The 24,751-nt window shown below is 39.4% G+C and overlaps 1 protein-coding gene across 4 annotated transcripts in view; it reads left to right on the top strand.

Annotated features, from left to right (window-relative positions):
• The window catches only part of lrfn1.1 (leucine rich repeat and fibronectin type III domain containing 1, gene 1), a 69,012-nt gene extending 51,129 nt beyond the window's left edge, over positions 1 to 17,883 (top strand). For all 4 annotated transcript variants that reach the window (XM_018096917.2, XM_012969569.3, XM_031891598.1 and 1 more), the window contains 3 exons: positions 2,708 to 2,790; positions 7,177 to 8,578; positions 15,995 to 17,883. In XM_018096917.2, the coding sequence (XP_017952406.1) occupies positions 7,197 to 8,578; positions 15,995 to 16,841 (2,229 nt within the window). In that variant the 5' untranslated portion in view covers positions 2,708 to 2,790; positions 7,177 to 7,196 and the 3' untranslated portion in view covers positions 16,842 to 17,883. The remainder of the gene's footprint in view (positions 1 to 2,707; positions 2,791 to 7,176; positions 8,579 to 15,994) is intronic.
• The last annotated feature ends 6,868 nt before the right edge of the window (positions 17,884 to 24,751 follow it).

The following is a 24,751-nucleotide window of genomic DNA, read 5'->3' as shown; positions in this document are numbered from 1 at the left end:
ACCAATTAATCTAACCAGAGTTTTGATGGCCCTATATATTGATGTGGAGCCCACTTGTTTGTACAGGTATAGGACCCATTATCCAGAATGCTCGGGACCAAGGGTATTCCGGATAAGGGGTCTTTCCGTAATTTGGATCTCTATACCTTAAGTCTACTAAAAAATCAATAAAACATTAATTAAACCCAATAGGATTGTTTTGTATCCAATAAGGATTAATTAATCTTAGTTGGAATCAATTACATGGTTCTGTTTTATTTCTACATAGAAAAAGGAAATCAATTTCAAAATTCTGAATTATTTGATTAAAATGGAGTCTATGGGAGACGGGCATTCCGTAATTCGGAGCTTTCTGGATAACGGGTTTCCGGATAAGGGGTCCGATACCTGTACATAAGCTACTCTGTATGTTTGTGATATGCTACTAAACAAATGGCCAACCCTTCCCATTTTGTAACCATAGTTATTAAGTTAGAAAGGTTAACTCTACCATAAAAACTAATCCATCAAAATGAAAACACTTTCTGTTACCGTTCTGTACTCTGTAGGACAAGAATTAATTATTGTTATATAGCACCACCAGCAGAGTTTTCTTGCGTTCTGATTTTGTGGGCCATTCACTAAATATTTTTGAGCATTATTCCCATAACCAAATAAATTACTAGTCCCTTTGCCTTATAATCCTGAATACATAGCTAGGAATACAGAGAGAAATGTCTTTCTCTCATTTCTCTTTGGGCCTGAATGAAGGTTGTGGATCACAAACAAGAGACTTATTCATTTATTTAGGCTAAAATGTTGCATTAGCAAATACTGTATATATTGCCCAGCTACCAAATTATCATAAGAAATTTTAAAGAAAAACTATTCCCCCAGAATGAATACTTAACCAACAGAGAGTTTATATTATGTTAAGTGACCTATTAAAGAATTGTGTCAAACTGGAATAAATATATATACAGTAGATCAGTAAATATTGCCCTTATACATCTTTTCCCTTAATCCACCATTTAATGATGGGCTGTGTGCTCCCTCAGGGATCACATAACCAGAAATAATGCAACTCTTACTGTAACAGGAAGTAGTGTGGAAGCAAAAGGTAGAACTCTGTCCATTCATTGGCTGATGGGGCCTAGCATGTACTGGATGTGTGCCTTGGCTTGTTTGTGTGCGCTGTGAATTCTATGATCCCAGGGGGGCGGCCCATAACTCTTAAAATGGCAATTTTCGATTTAGGATTACCCAATAGCACATACTACTAAAAAAGTATATTTTTATGAAAATGGTTTGTTTAGATGGAGCAAGGTTTTTCATATGAGCCTGTTTATGCAATATATTTTTATAGAGACCTACATTGTTTGGGGGTATAGTTTTCCTTTAAATCTCAAAGCTCATGTAGCTTGGGTATTGATATGTACCAAACACCTTATAATGACACTGTAACAGGCTTTTAGATTTTATACTGATTCTATCTGTTTAATATATGTACACGTATAAAACTATTGCTTTTTATGTTTTATTTTAGTATTATTTTGTGTGGCTGTACAGCTATGTACTGTTTTCATGTACCAGAATGGGTGTCATCAAATGTTAGGTATGTTAACTAAAGGAAAAATGCATGCTGAACTGGATGGACTAGATATTATAGACTATAGAATTGTTAAGCTTGGTTCTTTCTTTTTTCTCTTTATTATATATGGGTATATATAACCCTAGAGTGAAGCAGCTTGGACATATCATTTTGGTCTGCTTGCACCAGAGTATTTTCCCAGATTGTCCACCTAGCTACCAGTGGTACCAGGTGCATGTAAGTGTGAAATGTAATGAAAACCCTCCATAGAAACAGGGTACTCGCAGTCACACAGGTTCCCCTCACACTGCAATCTAGGGTCCAGATCAGAAAAACAATTATGTTCCTAGGAGCAATAGACTGCAAGCTTTTGGGATTATATCTGCATTTTAAGTGGATGATTAATCCTGTTAGACTGAGTTGTGTTAATGTTTGGTGCACTGGTGAGAGACTAGTGATCTGATGGGATAATGGAAAGCCATGGGCTTAAGAAATGTATAGTTCATTCTAATAAGAACTTCCTTTCTTTGGTGAAATCTATATATGTTTCTACGTAAAATATTATCTTTGATGTTAGGAGTACATTTACCTGTGGACACTTATAGACACTTGCACCAAGCGAAAGGAATGCTATCATTAATGCTGTGTGCATTGGTACTCTGGAAGCAACCTCACTTTCAGTCTGATAATGCTAACCACAACTTACGCTTGATTTGCAAAAGCATGCACACAAAATAGCATGTGTTTTGTCACATGATGTGCAATTGTGGCTGGAATTTTTGGGGATAAATGCTCTGTTGTGGGAACAAAACATGATGATTGGCATCCAAAAACTGCATTGTAAACATTGCAGTGCAATCATAAATGAGACTTAACAGCTTATAGCACAGCATTTGATGCAAAAATGCCATGGAACATTATATTGGTAATCCGAAATATAGAAGGTTCTTTGTATTCTATCAGCTATCCTTGTCATAGAAATAAAGTGAAGATGCAGCAAGTTACATATGAAATCTTCCATTACATAACTGTCCATTTCTAAGCCTCAAGGGCATCAAGATGTCACAATGTGGCATCCGATGTTCTATTTATTTTTTGAAAATTGTAATTCAACATTTCTTTATCTGTCATTGGCAGGTTCCTGTAATATGCTGCAATGTGACAGGGCTTCCTGTTGTGCTACCTCAGGACAAAATGTAATGCACCCTCCCTGGTGAGAGGTAGGTACTGCACTGATTTGCATGTGTGCAAAGCACATAGGGAGCACACTGGTCAGACCTTAAATACTAAAATACAACAACAAATGGCTAAACAAAAATCTGGTCTGGTCAAATATGAGGCAATCCCAAGTTACTAGGTTAGATCATTGTTTCTCAGGCAAACCCAGATTCATGAACATACATGAAAGTGCCATGTTTTATACATTATTGTAATTTTGGAAGTGAACTCGGCTTCCTCTTTTGCAGCTCTTTAACCTCTTAGCCACATGGGACATAACTGTTCAGTTAGTTTGCTTTTGATCCTGAGTACCTAGGCCAGAAAGCAAACATTAATGTCCCATATGCCCCCCCCCCCTCTAGTCACTGATTGGTTACTGACTGGTAGCAGGTTGCAAAGCTGCTAAGAGCATGCAAAGGAGACAGTAGTGTTCTGGCTATTACATTAGGCATCTATTACCCCAGCCTTTATAAATTACATTTTTGCCTAACTAACAATATTGAATACATTTTTTTATTTTGCACAGCCTATCAATTTCTCAGTTTAATTTTTACACTGAACTGTTTCTTTAAAGTTGACTCATTGTATGAATGAGATATAAAGAATAGTTTCTTCATATGGAAAAAAGACAGATGAGGGCCTGTATGGAGAAATGGCTTATGAATGTAGTGATTTTGGTTGTTAGATAATTTTATCTGGGTCAGTGAAGAATTGCAACAATACCAAATGAGAGGATCTTACCATGTATGGCCAATGTAATACTGACCTCTCCCTACAATGCTGCATCTGATTCTCTGTTTAACATTAGACATCATCTGGCCTCTTTATACAGTATAATGTTGCCTTGGACTCTTGGTATAAATCTCAGTTTCTGTGAAGACATAAGTATTCCTTTTGCCACACAGTAATCTCAGTCTCTGTAGTGTATCAGCTCATTGGTGCTCACTTTATTTAACAGCATGTTTTTTTGCCTCCTGGACTTACCTCCTCCCTCTTGCCAATGACAGGCACACAGTTGTGAAGCAGCCTGCATGTCTCTTGTGAAGCCTAATCAAACTGAAAAGTCCACGCTTGTCCTGTCCAAAAGTGTCACAATGACTCAGTCTCATGTTACTTAATCTGAGACAGCTGACATTTCTTTACTAAGAACAGCAGGAGAATAACTACCACCTCACATAACCTATCAGAGCCATGCCACTCAACCACGCATGGTCAGGGATAGAAAACACGAATGTTTATAAAATACACATTTGTGCCACAATATGACACGACTTTCGAAGATATGTATGCATTGCCTTTGTTATGTAAAAAAATGTCATAGATACTGTATGTTAGCGAGTCCTTCTGATTAAATGCATTTAAAAAATGACTGTTGACTTGCACCCTATGCAAAATATTTTCATGGCAGCAAAAACAAAGGAAGAGTGGTACTCCAATTGGCACATCTATGAAATGATTATTCAACTCCCAAATCTTGATTAAAGTATATTCCCAAAATGGCAAAATAGCATTTTAAATAGCATTTTAAGTAATAGAGTAGAAGCCTAAAAATATCAGCCAGGAGCAAAAGTAACTGGCCCCATAGACAGAAGAGACATCAGTGTACCCTTCATCAGAACGTTAGCTTCTTTTTTTGGCCATATTTTTATTCCCACTGTCTTGTTGGTGAGAAGCAGTTTTCAATGTCACTTTAGAGGGATTGTCTACATTTAAGGTAACTTTTAGTATGATGTAGAGAGTTATAATCTGAGACAATTTACAATTCGTCTTCATTTTGTATTATTTGTAGTTTTTTAATTACTCCAGTTTTTGTTCGGCAACTCTCTAGCTTGGAGTTTCAGCAGCTATTTGGTTGCTAAGGAGTTACCTTAGCAACCAGGGTGTTGTTTAAATGAAAGAATGGTGTATGCATAGGAGAGGACCTGAATAGAAAGATAAGTAATACAAAGCAACAATAAAACTGTAGCCTCACAGATCAATAGCTTTTGGCTGCTGGGGTCAGTGACCCCCATTTGAAAGCTACAAAGAGTTAGAAGAAGAAGGCAAATAATTCAAAAACTAAAAAACAAATAATGAAGACTAAGTCGCTTAGAATTAACCATTCTATAAAATACTAAAAGTTAACTCAAAGCTGAACCACCCTTTTAATAGGTCACTTAACATAATGTAAACTATCCGTTGTTTAAGTATTTATTCTGGGGGTATCGTTTTTCTTTAACACTTGACTGTTATTTCTAAAGAGTGGATATGGAAAGTTCTCAAAGACGTTTGTCAAGAAAAGATATTTGATCTTGTGAGTTGGGAGAAAGAATGAGGCATAAGCGCCATTCTAACCATAAATGAACTATAGATCATGCATGTCTATAGTATCTAAATGCCAGGCCCTACCAGGTTCCCAGGTTGCTGGTATTTACATTGTTTATAGTACAGGTTTGGGATCCATTATCTAGAAAATTTCTAAAAAACTGCAGTGCTCTTTACCATAATGTCCTATTTGAACAAATAATTGCTTATTTCAATTGATTTGCTATTTTCTGTATTATTAACACAATCCCTGCTACTAGATGAAAACTAAACTAGCATAAATCATTACTTATGGTAAAACAATACTAACTTATTTTGATGTTTAAATGTTAATAGGCTTTAAGGTACAGTCCTTCATATTACAAATGGATTCCTTATCTAGGAAACTCCATTCCCCATGCATTTTGGGGACCTACATTGTTATAATGGTGCTCCTCGAGCTTATGACTTATTATTCCTCCCAAACTACATGATATGACATTATATTTTCTGAGCAAATCCCCTTGGGAATTTTATATATGCAGTCATATCTATACTTCATAAGCAACACTCTTACAGAAACCCCAGGTCCTGAGAATTCTGGATAACAGGTCCCGTACCTGTACCTTACTTTTAAGATTATCCAAGCTAGTACCAATCCATGTTAAAGACAAAACAAATGATGTTTATATTAGCTTTAAAGCATAATACTAGAAAGACACCATATCTGGAAAACTGATACCAAGCATTTCGGACAATGGATCCCATACCTGTACCACTAGTCACATTTTTCATGTTCACAGCAGATAAGTATACCTGTAACATGCATATATTTGTGGATCTTGTAATGTGTTTTAAATTAAAATGCATTTGCAGATTTGAAATCCCCAGACACTCTTAACAACATTTCATGGGGTGAGGAGTGAAGAGTTCCCTCTTTCATGTTTACTAGAATGTCTATTGTCTTACGCCCCTACCCCCAGAACTTTGGTGTTTGAGATCCATGTACTTTCACCAAAGTTACTATATGAACATTTAAAAGGCATGCTGCTTGGGCCTTCGAGTATATTTTACAATTGTTATTCTTAAAACCAGACTTTTACATTTCATGTTTTATAGTGTTTATTATATAACACATGTGTTAAAGTTGAAAACAAAGAAAAAGATTCATCAATCTCAATCTCTCTCTTACATAATTCCTACCTATATTTAAACGGATCCATAGGAAGGCGAAACCCCCTCCCCCAACCTTGTCTCCAGTTTGCCGCATTTCTCTCTGACCTAATTATATCATTGTATTATAATGTTAGGTGCAGTATGCAATACATTACAAATGGCAGAAAGTAGTATCCCTTTATAATGAGTACATTTTTGTGATCTTTATAGTATGCTACTGGTTTTAACCATACATTAAAATATTTCCATTAGACATTAATAAAGTTGTTGGATCATTGTTTGGACTAATTTTTGAAAGGATAATATTACCATTACCAACATAGGTACTAGTGCAGTTGCCATTCGAAAGCAATCACTTCTTTGCTACAGAGTGTTTAAAATGAATTGCTGTTTAGTTGCTATTAGTAACTGTACTATTTCATAGCTTTGCACCTATGAGCATGAGCTTGCACCAGTAGGATTTATAATAAAAGAGACTTCTTTCTAGACATGCAACAACTTTAAAAAATTTTAATTTAGCTGCATACTGAATCCTCGACAAAAGATACAAAACTCGCACACTAATTTAAATTATAAAAATTGCAAATAAATTGAAAAGTTAGTTTCATTTGTCCACAAGTTTTACTTTAACAGTTTGGCTGGGCACTCAGGATCTAGCCAAATCTGAACCTTGAAAAAGTGCTTGATTTGGAAGAATCTCATAGCAAAAACCCTGAAATTGTCCCAAAAGACTGCATTTGCCTCTAAGAAATAGTTTGAAAAAGTTTGAAACAATTTTGTGTGACCTAAGCCATAGAGTAGTTGTTAGATTTTGGAGGATTCAGAGTTTTCTAAGCAATAAAAATTACAAAAGACAATTTGTCGTTTGTGGTTAGTAAGAAATACTATGTTTAAAAATGGATCCATGTTTTTTTCATTCTCTTACACAGACCATCTTGGCCAAAGGGCCATGGAGAAGCTGCTGTGCCTGCTTGTGATGGGAGCCCTGGGGTATGTAGAGGCCACACAGCACTGCCCTGGTCGATGCCTCTGCCAGAGCAACTCCCCTACACTAACCATGCTGTGTGCCAAAACAGGTCTCCTTTTTGTGCCACCAGCCATTGATCGTCGAACAGTAGAGCTACGTCTGACTGACAATTTTATTACCATCATCCGGCGAAAGGACTTTGCTAACATGACCAATCTTGTGCATCTGACACTGTCACGAAATACCATTAGCCAGATTGTGCCACTGGCATTTTTTGACCTCCGTTCTTTAAGAGCTCTGCACATGAACAGCAACCGGCTCTCTTTATTGAGGCATGAACACTTTCGGGGGCTGGGCAACCTGCGTCACCTCATTCTTGGCAACAACCAGATCAGTTTTATACAACCTGGTGCTTTTGTTGAGTTTCTGTCTACTGTAGAAGACCTTGACTTGTCTTACAATAATTTAGAGGAATTACCCTGGGAAGACATTGGTCAAATGGTCAATCTTAACACTCTGACACTCGATCACAACCTTATTGACCATATTGCTGAGGGGACATTTACCATGCTTCATAAACTGGTAAGACTGGATATGACCTCAAACCAATTGCACAAGCTGCCACCTGACAACCTCTTCCTTAGGTCACAAGTGTTAGCCAATGCTAGAGGCTCCAGCCCATCCTCCTTGGCCATAAGCTTTGGTGGGAATCCTCTGCACTGTAACTGTGAACTTCTGTGGCTTCGACGACTGACAAGGGAGGACGATCTAGAGACATGTGCCTCTCCAGAGCAGCTGACAGACAAGTACTTCTGGTCTATCCAAGAGGAGGAGTTTATCTGTGATCCACCTCTTATAACACGACATTATGCCAGCAAACCCTTTGTCATGGAAGGACAGTCAGTCAGTCTGAAGTGCAAGGCGGTAGGAGATCCAGAGCCATCAATCCATTGGATTGCTCCTGATGGCAAGCTGATCCATAATACAACAAGGCTTGTGGCCCATGACAATGGATCCTTGGACATCATGATAACAACACTGAAAGACAGTGGTTCTTTTACTTGCATTGCCTCCAATGCAGCTGGAGAGGCTACTGCCCCAGTGGAATTGGCAATAGTACCCCTTCCACTTTTGGTTAACAATACAGCGCACATTAAAGAACAAGATCCTGGTTCCTCAGATATTACAACTTCTACCAAACCTGGCTTCAATGATACGAAGAGCCACCATGATCGAAGAATTGTGGTGGACAAGCTCAAATCCACATCTGTAGTAATTCAGTGGCCATCTGAGCGCCACATACCTGGAATACGTATGTACCAGATCCAGTATAACAGTTCTCTGGATGACTCTCTGGTGTATAGGTAAGATATTTTTTTTATTTTGCATAATATTAGTTTTATTAGATTTGTAGATAGTTCATCAAAGTCACGGGCTCGTCCTCCTTGCCTGTTAAAACTATTGTTTCCCATAACATTTAATTTGTGTCTTTATCTAAGTGTATATATATATATATATATATATATATATATAAATAAGCTATCTGTATATAGGAAATAAACAATGTACTGATTGCATGAACAAACCAATCTATACTGAATGTGATTTTTTAGCTGTGATAATATGTGTTTTTTAATGTACTAGGTAGGACATTGTATAGCCATGTTCTGCAATCAAATATAATCAGCGTGCTTTGTTTATTCACATTTTCAGGACATATGTACAGTACAGTACATGCTAAATCAATGTAGATAGAGGAACATGTCAGACAGACCCAATTCATTCAGTCCAGCAGAAGTCTGGTCCCAGTAGCACATCATTTTGCCCGCAAATACTATTTTAAAACCCACACAGCATTCCACCATAAATGTACTCTTTGAACATAGTGATTTGTGGGAAGAGCAAAAAAAATAAAAGAAACAGTATTATGCTGTAATCTAAAACCAATTAACATTATGAATTGGACATCAAACATAAACTTACTCCTCATGGTGATGCCACTGCCTAGTGATTTCTGAGCATTGCCCATTATATATGCATCATTAACGACACATCAATGGAGTCCTATCACTGTTATGTTTAATATATATGGAACAGAAGATATATGCACAACCCAAGCTACTTATCCTTTGTGCAAGTTTTTCTTTTGCATGCATTTAATTGCTTTAGGAACCCAATAATATATTAAGCAACCATTGCTCCAGTGGAAAATAGATTGTGCATTATCTAGTTTATACCAGGTCATATAATAAAACGTTCTGTGCTGAAAAATATTATGCCACCAACAAAGAGGTCTTAAAAAACACACTATGCAAAATTAAGTTGCAATGAAATAACTGCATAATGAGGAACATTGCACTGAACATTTTTGTTCCTATTTATGCATTTTTTCTTTTTTTGGTTTATGATTCCTGTTATAGTTTCTCATGCTCCTCTTGTTTACAGAACCAATTGCAGTTTGCTTTACTATGAAACTGGCTCTAAAAACAAAAGCTGCACCTACTTGGGCAGTATGGGAGTGTTCTGTACCTCTGTTGGCAACTGCACTTACCTTGCACAGTGCACAGCAAGCTCTGGCACAATTTATTTGTGTACTTAACAACTGTCTTCAGCTAAGTACAGGGCTCCAAATGGCTCTTGTAATTGTACATATTAAATAGAGTGCAACTATGTAAATGCACACAATGCAATACCCAGTGAAAACGCTTGCATCTCTGACATTGGAGGCAAAAAATTGCTGTGGCCACAAAATATCTGGAATTCTGGGAAAGAATTATATATTCTGGGTAAAGAAGTACTCATTTTATTGCCCCCATTCACAGCACTATTGGTTTCCAATTTATGGAAGCAGATATGTATATTACTTTGATCCATTAAGTGCTAATCAACATATTTACCTATAGGGTTCAGAAGAAATAGGAAATTTGGACTTTACAGCAGTGACAGGCTGGTACATTTGTGTTAATCTGTTGCAAATTATAGGACTGTCCCATTGTTACATATATTTTATAGGTTACTTCTCTGGAATTTTTAGCTGTGGGATATGAATGTGAACCAAAACTAAAGTCAGTAAAATATCCACTTTTTAAGAGCTAATATAGTTAGTTGAAGGTTAACTCTTTTGTTTTGTTCAGTTTTTCACTTAAAAAAAAAAAAAAAAAATATATATATATATATATATACCAGTATATGTATGTATGTATGTATATCTTTATTTATAAAGTGCTACTTATGTACGCAGCGCTGTACAGTAGAATACATTAATACAAACAGGGGGTTATTAAGATAATAGATAAATACAAAGTAATAAATACAGATAAATACAAGATACAGTTGCAATAAGTTAAGAGTCAAAGACACAAGGGGATGGAGGTCCCTGCCCCGTAGAGCTTACAATCTAGATGGGAGGGTAACTAACAGACACAAATAGGCAAATATAAGTGCTGTAGGTCACAGTGGGTGACATTACAATATAAGTGCTAGTTCCCAGATAAGGCGCTGTGCATATGTGTATATATATATACACAATGCTCTTTTAGGCTTATAATCATAGTCCCCCTACCCCAAGCAGTTCAATGAAAAACCTACTGGGGTAAATTTATTAAAAATGGTCAGATTTGTAATAGTGCAGTAACCCAGAGCAGCTAATCAAAAATGTGCTGTTAATATTAAACCTGCAGTAGACTGTCCAAAACTACCCCCTATTGGCAGGTATTGGCTGTACTGGAGTAAATTTGTACAGTATGAGTAAATGAGCACAATTGTTTGTAGCCTTCCTCTGTCATCTGAGGGCAGAGAGTGAGCCCAAAGCTGCAGCTCATGTAAAGCTCTCTAGTAAACTGTAGGTTCTATTAAGCTTTAAGAAGACAAAACCATCTTATTTTTATTCTTGCCTCTGGCACAATATAATTAAACTCACAATATTTGTACCAGGTCTTATAACCCATAGCAACCGATCAAATATTTTCAGCCGGGTAAATGATAATTGCTACCTTTTGATTGGTTGCTATGGGTTTAAAGACCTAGTGTCCCCCAAGGAAAGAAAATGCATTCATCATTGAGCACAGCAGTCACTTCTAGTGACTCTCTCCGGGATAAGAAAGACCATTGATTTAATTTGAGTTTTGAATTGTTGAAACCCTAGGAGTTGCTTTGTGCAGCTTTCCACTGCTGGGCAGTTAGATGTTTTTCTCTTGCCTGGCAGCCAGAGGGGGTGATTTATGTTGTTGTTTGCTATGAGCATTTTTATCCTCAGCCTTCTAAGCTCTGGTTCCTAACTGTGGCCCAAGCCTGTAGAAAGAAACGTTAGCTATTATTGTGTTATTTATATTTCCTTTTCAAGGTTGAATGTCCAGTATAGGCCTGTTTTGCTGACAGTGCCCCAAATGAAGTCACACCACAGCCACAGGATCACTAGGCTATGCTAGAGGATTATTATGCAATATCAGGTTATGGGAGGTGGTAAAGACCAATGGGCCAGTAGCTTGATAATGGAAGGAAGGGCTGGAATGGCAGTCAGATAAAGCTTCGTCAAGGCTAAAGGATAACAAAGCAAAAGGAAAATAATTATAAACTTGCCTTTTATAAATTCCATTAGACAGCATAGGAAAATTAACAATATTGGTATGCATGACATTGTTAGGTTTGCTTAAGCATGCTTTTACTGTAAAGCTAGCCTACTATCTTTACCTTTGCCTTTTTCTCTTCTGATTTGCCCTCCCCCATTAGGCTTGCCCTTTTGTATAATTGTTTATTTATCCCTAATTGCCCATGACTACGTATGCCCCAATGAGTGGCCTTGTTACACTTATATAGTTGCCATTTCATATTTTTTATGCCCACTTTGTACTGCTGACTTGACTTCCTATTGTGTTTTCCCTAATTACACATACTGTCAGTCATTAAGTCTGTATGTTATTTTTACCCTCTCATTATGTTTCCTAAGTTTCCTTGTTACACTTGCACTTTGTTATGTTTTCTCTTTACAGTAAGACTTCCTTGTATAAAAGTGTTGCTAGAATTGTACATTAGATAATCAGAGCTCAGAGACTATATGAATAGTAATTATACTTGGGATCTGCTTCTGGGTAGGTGTCTAGTGCTATGGACCCGGTGTACAATTGGCAGCTCTCTGCAAGCAAACAGATCTCCAGTCTCACAAATGACTCACAAATGAATTGCAAGAAATGAACAGAGAAAAGAGATGGACAAATATAAGGCATCAATAGGAACATGAACTGAAAGCTTGAGTGTTTGCATAGCTTTTTTTTAATTACTTCCAAATTAACAATATTTGCATAAGGCTGATGGCATAACTAACCACCAGTAACCACTACTGTCAGGTACCCCTGGAGGTAGCAGCGGCTCTTCTCCAGCCCTGAAATATGGCAGTGATAAATACAATCTGTGTGGCATAGACCATAAAGATCCATTTTACTGGCCAGGTTGCAACCCTCGTTCTGGCTAATTCTTTTACTGACTGAATTAATCTTCACTTGTTCTCCTATCCTTAGTCCTGCTTCATATTAACTGACCGTATATTGTGTAAGGAAGGGAGCGCTTCTGTCCTCCCTCTCACTCGAGGCTGCAGATTTATTGCTGCCATTCATAGTGGTTAAAGCATTAATAAGTGCCAATGCTGAATCAGATGTTGTGTTAATGTTTCAATAGGTAGGCAATGAGTTTAATTTTAAAGAGGCTGAGGTATCCTTACAGGGAAATTTAAGGATGTTCCTTTGCCTTATTGTTTTCACAGTCTCAGATAATTTGCTTCTCCCTCAGACCTCTGGAATCCTGATATACCATATAAATTCTATATGACTATCAATACACGTTGAACTGGAAACTTCATTTTCAAAATGCTATGCAGAGCCAAATCTAAATGTACTTTTCTAGTGTTGCCCCTTCATTCAGAGATTGCTAAGATCTTTCTTCATTTCCTACTTTTTCTGCTTTTGATGTCTTCTATCTGCATTACCCTTCTGCACTATCCACAGTTATGTCCATTCCTCTGCCCCATGTGTCATGCTTCATAATGTATGTATCTAGGTATATTTATAGTTATAGTGCGCTACAACTGTTATTGCTGCTTATGCACAGATAAATCTGACTGTTGGTGCCAATGCCCTAGGCACTAAGTAGGCAACAAGCTGGGGACCTTATGCTGTTCACTTTTCAGTGCTGTTCTGCTCTGTCTGTTCTTGACTGTGGCCCCTTATATGTATTTCTAGCTCTGCTACTGTCATTGTTCTATCACTGATGTTTTTTGAAGTTCTGCATTCATTGTGTTCAATCTACATCTCTTTCCCTACTGCTTTCTGATGAATGAGCATTAACTGATTAACAGCTGATTTTATAATCCTCTCCTATGTTTTCTGTACTGCTGCTGTTCCATGGTAGATTCTGTACTTGTTTGTGGTGCTGACACCTAGCTTCAGTCTGTGTTTTGCAAGCGTTTTCTCTCTGCATCTGATCTGCCTCTGTCCCCTAGCAACATCCCTTCTATTACCATTGTCTCTTAAATACATTTTTTTCCAACACTGTCTATCTCCGATACATATTTTGCAGCTGTCCCCTAGCTACATTGCTGTTTCTGAAATGCTTTTTTCTACTGTTGCACCCTTGCTTTGTTAATTGATGTGGTGTTCTCCTAAATATATTCTTTTGTCTGCTACTGTCCTCTAAATACATCACCATCTCTGCAGTCTCAGTTTGACTTCTGTTCCTATACGCTTCCCCTTTGCACATTCCTTTTTTCATTGCCCATTGTTTACAGTAGTTATGCTGCCACTGTCCTTTATATGAATTCTGTTTACTAACAGTATATATATATTTATGTGTTTGATGCAGATGGTTATTTGGATTTCCTGCTTGGTTGCTGCTTCTTTTTCATTCATGTTTTTGCCACAGTCTTTAGTCTCAGAATACCAGTCCTTCCATAATCCTCTATCTACATGCCATTTTCTGTCACAGCTCTTTCTCAGAATTGCTTGTTATTTGCTCTATTCCAATGCTGTTTGCTATGTCTAGTCCCACTTCTGTCCCTGGCCCCTGTCTCCAGTCACTGTTTAGCCATTGAACCTTATTTGCAGTGCTGGTTCTGCTATAGTATCTCTCCTACAGTTGTCTTCTTCTGCTGATGGCCCTCTATCTGATCATACTATTTGTATATTGTCCTTCTATGCTGTTCTACTTTTGTCTCCTCTCTGTTCTGACTGTCCTGCTGTCACCATCCTGGAACAACCCCGCTTATCTCTGTGCTTTCCTATATATATTTCTTGTGCATTCATCATCTTCTCTGTGATTTATTACATTGTTTCTCGTTTCCTGCTTTACCTTGACACATTAGATACAGAACTGTCTCTTCCTTTCCTTCTCTACTCTTTTCCAGATTTAATTCCAGATTTCACTCTTGTACTCTCCTGTGAAACTTAAATTAGGGTAAACGTGTTGGTGGATGATATGGTGATACTGTGACGGCAAGAAATATCTTGCTATCTTAGTATCTCAAATTTGTGACAATTGATGGGACACTTCTAGAAAATCAGCTATTTGCCCTTGAAAGAAATGGCCTTGATTTTTGAAATCTAATTTTACAGTAATGGTCCTTAAGATACACTTAGCTGCCATTCTGTATTTTAATTATATTTTGTGAAAATACAAATAAATCAGTAAATGAAAGGTGCAAAGTACAAATTCAGATGAAGCTTGATACATATTCTACAACCAACACAGTTTACCATCATCATTAATGTAGTACTTTAGTGTCCATTGGTTAAATAAGTATGTGTTAAGCTCTATGACGGGGTGCTTGGGGAAACTAAGCTTATATTGCAGATAGGCCTCCTGTGCACATTTCTTCTTCTTATGTACAACATGTTTAAATATTACAAATGTTACAATCTAAACTGTGTTAAATACTCTATGGGGCTGATTTACTAACCCACGAATCCGACCCGAATTGGAAAAGTTCCGACTTGAAAACGAACATTTTGCGACATTTTCGTATTTTTTGCGATTTTTTCGGCGTCTTTACGAATTTTTCGTTACCAATACGATTTTTGCGTAAAAACGCGAGTTTTTCGTAGCCATTACGAAAGTTGCGTAAAATCTGGCGATTTTTCGTAGCGTTAAAACTTGCGTAAAAAGTTGCGTTTTTTTCGTAGCGTTAAAACTTACGCGAAACTTCGCACCTTTTAAGTTTTAACGCTACGAAAAAGGCGCAACTTTTCGCGTAAGTTTTAACGCTACGAAAAATCGGGCGATTTTACGCAACTTTCGTAATGGCTACGAAAAACTTGCGTTTTTACGCAAAAATCGTATTGGTAACGAAAAATTCGTAAAGACGTCAAAAAAATCGCAAAAAATACGAAAAAATCGCAAAATACCGATCATTACGAAAAAAACGCAATCGGACTCATTTCGACCCGTTCGTGGGTTAGTAAATGTGCCCCTATGTATGTATTTTGCAAAAAAAGTAACACCCCCATTGTTGATATGCCTATCCTTCTTATTCATACAATATGTCTCTTTCTTCCCTTCTTACTCTTGACTGCAGATGTAGGTTACTGTCCTCTTTTTCCCATCTTTCTTGCTTTGTTTGCCTTGTATAGGTGCTTCTTGTCTCCTGCTACCAGATATTTTTGTTACCCAATCATCATGTCAGTGATCTGTTCATCTGTATTATTTGTTTTTCTATATTTATTCAGATCTAATAAGGACCTGTGTTTTTTTTCATTTATTATACCACTCACATTTACTCATTTGCTGTTTTCCTGCAGGATGATCCCGCCGAGCAACAGAAGCTTTTTGGTGAATGATTTGGCACCTGGTAGAGAGTATGATCTCTGCGTACTGGCTGTGTATGATGACGGAATGACCGCACTGACTGCAACTCGAGTGGTAGGCTGTGTCCAGTTTAGCACACGGGATGAGAGTGGGCAGTGCCAGCCACTTCACACTCAGTTCCTTGGGGGCACTATGATTATAATTATTGGAGGAATCATTGTGGCATCGGTGCTTGTATTTATAATCATCCTTATGATAAGATATAAGGTATACAGTGGTCAAGAAGAAGGAGGAAAAACCAGGGTTAGCAATGTATATTCCCAGACAAATGGCCAACAAGCTGTGGCTTCTGCTCTTTCTTGTGCCAAGTTGGGAGAAAATAACTATGAACCTTTACCACCACCTTGCAAGAATCATCCAGTGGAAAGCAAAGACCCTGGTAAAGAAGACCCCCAACTTTCACCTACTCCAATTCCTTTGACTGAGTTGGACAAGAGGAGAACAAGGACATCCAGTGATCTCCAAACAGTGGCTCTCCTGTCGTCCCTTTCAGGGGATGGAGAACAAACAGAAACCAGTGCACTTGGCTCAACAACCTCACTGTGTCTGATAAGCACTGATGGGCAAAATCAGCAGGGGCCTAAAGCAATTCCCAGGACTTATCAGCATAGATTCTCCTTTGATGGAGACTATACCTTGTTTCAGAGCCACAGTTATCCCCGCAGGGCACGGACAAAGAGACACATGTCCACATCTGAGCTGCAGAATCAGGAGACTGCTCTTGGTCACAGGAGGGTCACATTTAGCAGCACAGAGTGGATGCTAGAAAGCACAGTTTAAGGACACTTTGGGGGCACAGAACCTCTAGGGTGCAGGTAACACAGAGGAACATGTAAAGGGTCCATCCATCTTTAGAATGAGTGTGCTGCATCATAGATCTCTGCTGAGTGCTCTATTACTTGTCCTCAAACAAGAACCAGACTAAAGAAGTAGCCAGCCCCTATATTAAATCAACCAACCATGCACTCCATGACATTCCATGGCCTATGTTTTGTTTAGTGTAAGGAAGCAGTGTTTAGATTAGGCTAGATACTGATATAAAATGCAGCAATCTCATTCAGCAAGAGAGTGGTGAAGGTGTGATCATACAGCTAACCATCGCAAACTTGCTGCTCCTGAGCCAGCAAAGCAAAATGGGACCAAACACTACTGCTTTCTAACCCAGCAATTGAAGCCAACAGCATCAAATGCTAAAAATTAGATTACTGCCCACCCACTCAACACTGCTGCTCAGTAACAAAGTTCACACGTCCTAATTTTATTTCTTAACACCTCTGTCTTCTGGTTTGAGATATAAAGGGCTGTTGCTCTGCTTATGTTTTGATGTTGTGGTGGATACATTTTGAGCCCTCAAAGCAGTGCCTTAAACCAAGAGAGAGGCCAGCACACAGGCTTTTGGGACCCAGGCCAGAAAAAGACATCCTCTCATTCCTAGTGGGTTCTGTGCCCGTTGGTGGAGGTGAGTGATGGACATTCTGGTTCATCCAGGGGAAACAGGACATATGCACAAATGACACGATACCCAAATGTACTGTACTAAACCTTCCTATGAAATTGAGAAAGTGAAATCCCACAGGGATGTATCCACCAAGATGGCAAGGAATCCTGATAACCTATACCTTCTGTACATCTAGCTGGTCTGGATCCATTTTGAGTCCATGAAGTCAGAAGCCTCCCTGGGACTTGACGGGAAGGAAGATTATCTGATTAATACTTAACACAGGTTTTTACATTAAAGATCTGTGTCAGCCCCCTCAGATACCACTGCAGAGGGAAACACTCCAGTTGGTAAGGGGGGAATAAAAATCCTATCTGTGATTCAGTGCTCTGTTTCTGTGTTTTCTTTGTGTATTTGCTTCATTGTCCCTCCCCCACATAAGCACGCTGTCTGTGTGAATGGCAGAGTGTTGCCTGTGTGGGTGAGCAAAAGGAAGATGCTGGCTGTGTGGAGCAGTAGTATAAAGCTGATAGATGTGTGCGGTTATGCTGTTTATTTGTGGATCATTAGAAGTTTGTTAAAGAGAGTCTCGCCAGCTCGTTTCTGACTATGTGAAGGAGCAACAGAAGTAAGTTAGTACTAGACATGCCCAGTCTGTTTAAGGCATTTGCTATCTGACTTTTTCCATTAAAGCCGTTCATAAACTGTAAGATCTGATGATGCACAGGTTGACCATTACCTGCCCTCTCACAACCTGGACCCAACTTAACCTGCCATATCAACATGCCTTATAAACCCATGCTCAACCTGCCCAGGTCTGATGTCATGGGAGAGTGCAGGGTTATAAAAGAAAACAAAAGGCCAGAATCTAGTAGAATTAAGTCTAAAACAACTGGACTTTTCTGAGTTTTTTCTTGACCACCACTCATCCGAGTAGCTTCTTCAGTTCAAATAGGGAATTCTCTGGCATTTAAACCCTTGAGGGTAGTACAGTCACATACATCCAATCACAATGGTTCCACTTGTTCAGTTAGGTCTTGGCTGAAACTGACAGCTGTAAGAAGGTATGATCCAGTCACAATGGTGCCATGAGTCTCATTGATGCAGGTGTTAATCGTTCAAAGTACATGACTGGAAGTGTGAACTGTTTGACTCCCTTACCCCGGTGGTTTCACAAGGTCTATGCAGCACTAGTAAGATCCAGTAATTTTGCAAGTTCACCAAATAAGTGAAGCTTTCTGGATTTGGCCACCAACATGCTGAATCAAATCAGGATAACCTGATCATCTGGTCCCCAGGTCAAACAATCAAATCAGTATCAGGAAATGATCACATCAACAAGCCAATACAATCAACAGCTTTTATTTACCTATGTATACAGCAAAACATTAGTGTATGTGTAATTAATTCCAAGAATATACATACATACAGGTATAGGACCCATTATCCAGGATGCTCAGGACCAAGGGTATTCTAGATAAGGGGTCTTTCTGTAATTTGGATCTCCATACCTTAAGCTTACTAAAGAATCAATAAAACATTAATTAAACCCAATAGGATTGTTTTCCATTCAATAAGGATTATTTAAATCTTAGTTGGGATCAATTACAAGGTACTGTTAGAATGTTAGATTAGAATGGAGTCTATGGGAGCTTTCTGGATAGCGGGTTTCTGGATAAGAGATCCCATACCTGCCGGGACCCTTTAATACAGTTCCTCATGTTGTGGTGACCCCCCAGCCATAAAATTATTCCTAAGAAAATATGTCTTTTCCTACGGTCTTAGGCTACCCCTGGGAAAGGGTCATTCGACCCCAAAGGGGTCCCCGCCCACAGGTTGAGAACTGCTGTATTAGAAGATATTTCATTCAACAGTATAGAAATATATAAATGTGTTTTTGGTTTTTAATTGACAATATAGGCACAGAGTTTTCTTTCTCATTAAATGTTTGGCCATGTAGAATTTTTATACAATTAGTAAAACCCAGCTCAGTAATTGCAGTAGGCTGCAGAATGCCCAAGTGCTTTAACATCCCATATGTTGGGAGGCAGGGTGGGTGTTTAATACTGATCACTTTTAGAGCAGAACATCTGCCTCTGTTCCATCAGAGAGTTTCTCTTTATGTTTTCCCTCCTCTTTCCCCTCCTATATCATTGCCTTTCTTCTTTATATCATTGCCTTTCTTCTACCATGCCTTAAACATTTATTTCCTTTACCATATTTACCTGCAACCACTGAATTTAACCCGAGTGACTGCCATTGATTTTAGCAGAAGGGAGAAGCTGACATTGAAGAACAGTGTAGGTACCCACATTCCATTAAAATTTATCAAGGATTCAAGTTGTTAGAATTAACATTTCGTATGCCCCTGTATCTTGATCTAAATGTGTTTTGTTTGGACAGTCTCTGGTTGGTTTTAAAAATGTTGGACTTATTTTAAGAGAACTTCCAACCAGTCCAATCTGATTGTAAATTTCCCAGTGTAACCTATGTAATCTCTCACAGTTGGCATTACCAGTCCTTGCACGCTGATCCCATGCTAGCCTCTGCCAATTACAGGATAACCCAGTGTTCTGGTGCAGATCTAATGGTATGTAGCTGCCTTTGTCTGTCTGCCTTCCCCAGTTATTGCATTTTTATTTCATTCTAATCTATGCTATTTACAGAACAATCCAGTGTGCCATTTTAGCTTTTCATTCCCAGTCCTTATTCTAATGCACTCCAGTTCCATGACAGCCCAGTATTGGGTTCTGTTCCTTTGACACAATATCAGTATATATCTGTACAACAAGCATTGTCAAAGCTCTTGTGCCAATCCTAGTTCCTACTTTCTACTATCAGGTGGATTTGTGCCAATTTCACTTATCAGAGGAAACCATACCAAGGCCCTCATCCAGTTTCTCATAACTGAATGTATAATTCCTATTGCCTTTAAAATCTCTTTCTTTGTTTTTGTAAACATAGAAAAATAAGATGAAAAGGGGAAAAATCTGCTGAATGTGTATGTAACACAAAGGTGTTAAGTTCTGCTTCTCTTATTTTAAGGGATTATTTTATGTCAGTAATAGAATTAGTGGCTATTTAGAGGCCATTTGGGTCCAGTGTCTGGGGCTATAACTGGGGGAATTTTATACAAAATCAGTGACCCCCACAGGACTGTAAAATAAAATAGGCAAAGAGAGCGGGTGGGGGAAGAGTGCGAGAGAAACAGTGGGAAGCCCAGAAGTAAATGTATAGAAGTCATCACAGTAAGATGATTAGAAAAGGAGGAGGCAGCACAAACATAAAAGGACTTATAATGAGTTTGATCTCTGCATAATAACATATAATAAGTGACTACTTTGCAACAGGAGACGGCAGCTAATTAGATTTGTGAATAGGAAACAAGTCTGCCTTGTAATGAGCATGAATGTTGCACAAATTGGGTATTGTACAGTTAAAATAATGGGCTACACCTTCCTTATTTGTCCCACTTTTGCCTTCCCAAACAGAGGCATCTTTGGACCCTGATCTGCTGCACAGAGATGGGCTTAAATTATTATCTGTTAATGTGCAATATAAGCAGTGCATCCAGCCAGGCTGGCAGTGAAAGGTTTCTAAGTATGGTGAACCTCTGGGGTCCAATGATAAGGGATGAGAAAGCTACTAACCCAGCTCTATTTTCCTCTAGGGAGTGTGCAGTCCTACTCTTGCTCATGCCACTACCTTTAATTGCTTTTAGTAATTAGTGTGGCTAAATGCCCAGCAGAACATTTTGTGAATATTAAGGGTTAACGATGTTCTAAGCAACATGGTATATTTGCCAGCAGCTTAATGAAGTATACTGCTACAGAGGGAAAATTTCAGCATGAAGAGCTGGTCAAGGTGGTGTAACGGAGGATGATTGCAGAGTGGAGCATCCCAGTGTTTCTTGCCTGGAGTATGAAAGCTGGTAACTAGGTAAGTTGCTTTATGAAGGGTTTATGAAGGGTTTATGAAGGGAGGTGACCACGGGCATGGGCAGAAAGACACAGGTAATGCCCTGAACAACACTAAAAAGAAAAAATAAATGGTTTAAGGTTAAGGCACTTATGGGCTTTTATGGCTCTTGTCAATTTGCCACAAGAAGGGAACACATTTGACAATGTGAACACTGCGCTGACTGATTAAAACCCCCATGTGCTATAGGCCATAAATCCTTAAAAAGGATGTTTATATATGTAGACAAAAATATTTAGGCATTATACAAGAAACAAAACATCTCACCTCATGGCAGCAGCACCCCTGTGTCTAATTTCTAAAGCCAAGCACAGCGTGCAAACTGCAAAAAGAGGTCACATTTTTGTTTTTTTGCATATTGCACACTGCATTCAGCTGTGCACAAATAATCACAGGCCTTTGTACTCCATTTTGAAGATCCCTCTCACTAATGCCAGGCTGACCATGTTAGGCAGCATTGTATTAGTAAGGGGTGAGTAAGGGTGGTACATAGCTGTACCCATCCTGCCCCCTACCTTGAGCATTATTCAGAGGTGCAAGGTAGTGAGCAGCAGGAGGCCCTAAGCCCTAAGGTAGCCAGTAGGGAAAAGTGTGTAGCTGTGCCTCCCCATGCTGCTCTCTGCAATAAATGCAAAATTTTTGATCCAACGCTCACAGCAGAGAGAGGCAGATCCAGGGGTCTAGCACTTGCCCCCGGGGCACGTCTCCAATTTGGCATTTAGACTGTAAACACATAACAACCAATTAGCATTTGCTATGGGTTACTAGAACTGATACAAACTTTTAGTGCACAATGCTCTACAGGGCAGGGACCTCCATTCTCTTGTCTCTTAACTTATTGTAACGGTAGCTTGTATTTATTTGTATTTATTATACTTTACTGTACTTATCTATTATTATTTTAATAACCCTCTGTTTGCATTAATGTATTCTACTATACAGTGCTGCGTACATAAGTAGCGCTTTAAAAATAAAGATATACATACATACATTCTACTTGCATGGCATAAATGCCCAGTAAAAAAGTTTCACAATATTATGTTTAAATATTGACAACTATGAATACAATAAAACCCTTTTACCTGCATATCAACGCTCTTCTGCTTTCTCACTCAGACACAGGGCCGGAACTAGGGGTAGGCAGAAGAGGCAGCTGCCTAGGGCGCAAACACTGGGGGGCGCGAGGCAGGAACCTCTCCTGCCTACCCCTAGCTCCTTTTTCATTGCCCCCACCGCTTGTCAATACGCGGTGGGGGCAATGAACTATCGCGTAGCCACCGCCCCCCCTCCCCCAGAACTGCGCATGCGCGCTGAAATGCGAGGGGGGGGCGGAAGGTGCAGGGGCGAGGTGGCCGACCCGGTTGCTTAGGGTGCCCTGCTCAGACATCAGAGATATAATTCAGATATCCAAGAGTTGTTGCCTGGACTGCAATATCGAATCAATGGCCATATGGTCACTTTTAGAATAATCTCAAAACACCAGAGACTACAGGGCATTCAAGCCTTAAAGGAGACATATCATATAAAAATTAAGAATGTACAATTAAATTAAGAATGTACAATTAAATTATATAATTAAATTGTGCTTCGGACTGATTTATTGAGAAATTCCACCAAAACCCCACTAGTCTTGCCCATCTGTTCTTGCAGTGCAAATATCCACTGCCCTTTGTGCAAAATGCCACTGGGGTGCCAGTGCCCACTACTCTTTACTGTATAATGTGTATGGGGTGCCAGAAACTTTTACTTTGCAGCTCTCTTTCAATTTACCGCTCACCGTAAAATGCCATATACTGGATATTATTCTTGCAGGATCCACTACTCCCATCCTAAAGTTTGATGGTTATGTCATTCCCCATGTTTCTCTGTGAATAATGTTCTGAACATTTCTAATTGCTCATATTTTTATGTTGGGGAAATTACACCATTATCCGATGCACTCACTGTATAATGCTCCTTTGGTTCTGTTACCTACAGCTGTCACTGTATAATGTTTTGGTGACACTGTTGCATTAACTATTGCTGTTACTTTATCATACTATTTCATTGTTCTCTTTGTGTAATATGATGGGAATGACAGAAGATGATGAGATGTTCTCACTATTTCAAGTTCTTGAATTACAGTACATCTTAATGGTAGCCACTTTCTCTCTAGACCAGTGCTGACCAACTGGTGGCCCACAGGCCGCATCCAGCCTGCTCTGCCCCCCCCCCCAGTGGCCTTTAACTTTAAATGGTATCAGTACTAAGATTAACTGGCCCCCTACATTGTTCACATGTCAGATTCAGGCTTTGAACCCCTGTATTATTCACACCTTTAAACCCTGTATTGTTCATACCTTTAAATCCCTGCATTGTTCACTGTTCACAACTCGAGCTCAGACTGTAAGCATCCACGTTGTTCACCTGTTCACACCTCAGACTGTAGGAGCAGTGCCAGCATTGTGTCAATGTATGTTCTGCCTACCCTATGCTGCCCGTGTGTGCCATCCTTTGCCCGCCCTATGCTGCCTGTGTGTGCCATACTCTGCCTGCCCTATACTGTCTGTGTGTGTCCCGTACTCTGCCTGCCCTACCCTGCCTGTGTGTGCCATACTTTGCCTGCCCTATGCTGTCTGTGTGTGCCCCGTACTCTGCCTGCCCTACCCTGCCTGCGTGTGCCATACTCTGCCTGCCCTATGCTGCCTGTGTGTGCCATACTCTGCCTGCCCTATCCTGCTTGTGTGTGCCATACTCTGCCTGCCCTATGCTGCCTGTGTGTAATATATTCTGCCTGCCTATGCTGCCTGTGTGTACCTTACTCTGCCTGCCCTATGCTGCCTGTGGAAGGTGAACCAGGCAGGGGTTTGGTCTGGGAGTTTGTTAGCTTTTGGAAATAGTCATTATATGGTCCCTAAGGTATGTAATTATATGCTGGGGGTCAGGGCCAGAACTAGGGTTAGGCAGAAGATGTATCTGTCTAGGGTGCAACAGTGAGGGGGCTGGGATATCTTACCCCCATAGCTGATTTCCATCCGCTCCCCCCTTTCACATTGTCTGCGCACCCCCCTCTATGATGTCCCCGCGCGTGTGGCATTTGTGCACGTGTGGGTGGGAGGAGAGAGGGAAGGGGTGGAGGCTAGGTGGCCGGCTGGGTCACCTAGGGCGCAGGGGAGACATATGGATTTAAGGGTGTGTCTTAATATGACATAATAAACTTCTTTCACATATGAATGAAGGGGAGTATCCTGCAGTGAGCACCAACCATTTGGTTGGGTTGGTTTGAAGTGGGTGT

Source organism: Xenopus tropicalis, chromosome 8 (assembly GCF_000004195.4).
Source record: "Xenopus tropicalis strain Nigerian chromosome 8, UCB_Xtro_10.0, whole genome shotgun sequence".
Lineage (NCBI taxonomy): Eukaryota > Metazoa > Chordata > Amphibia > Anura > Pipidae > Xenopus > Xenopus tropicalis.
Note: the sequence above shows the minus strand (reverse complement) of the source record. Positions and strands in the feature narration are given on the sequence as shown.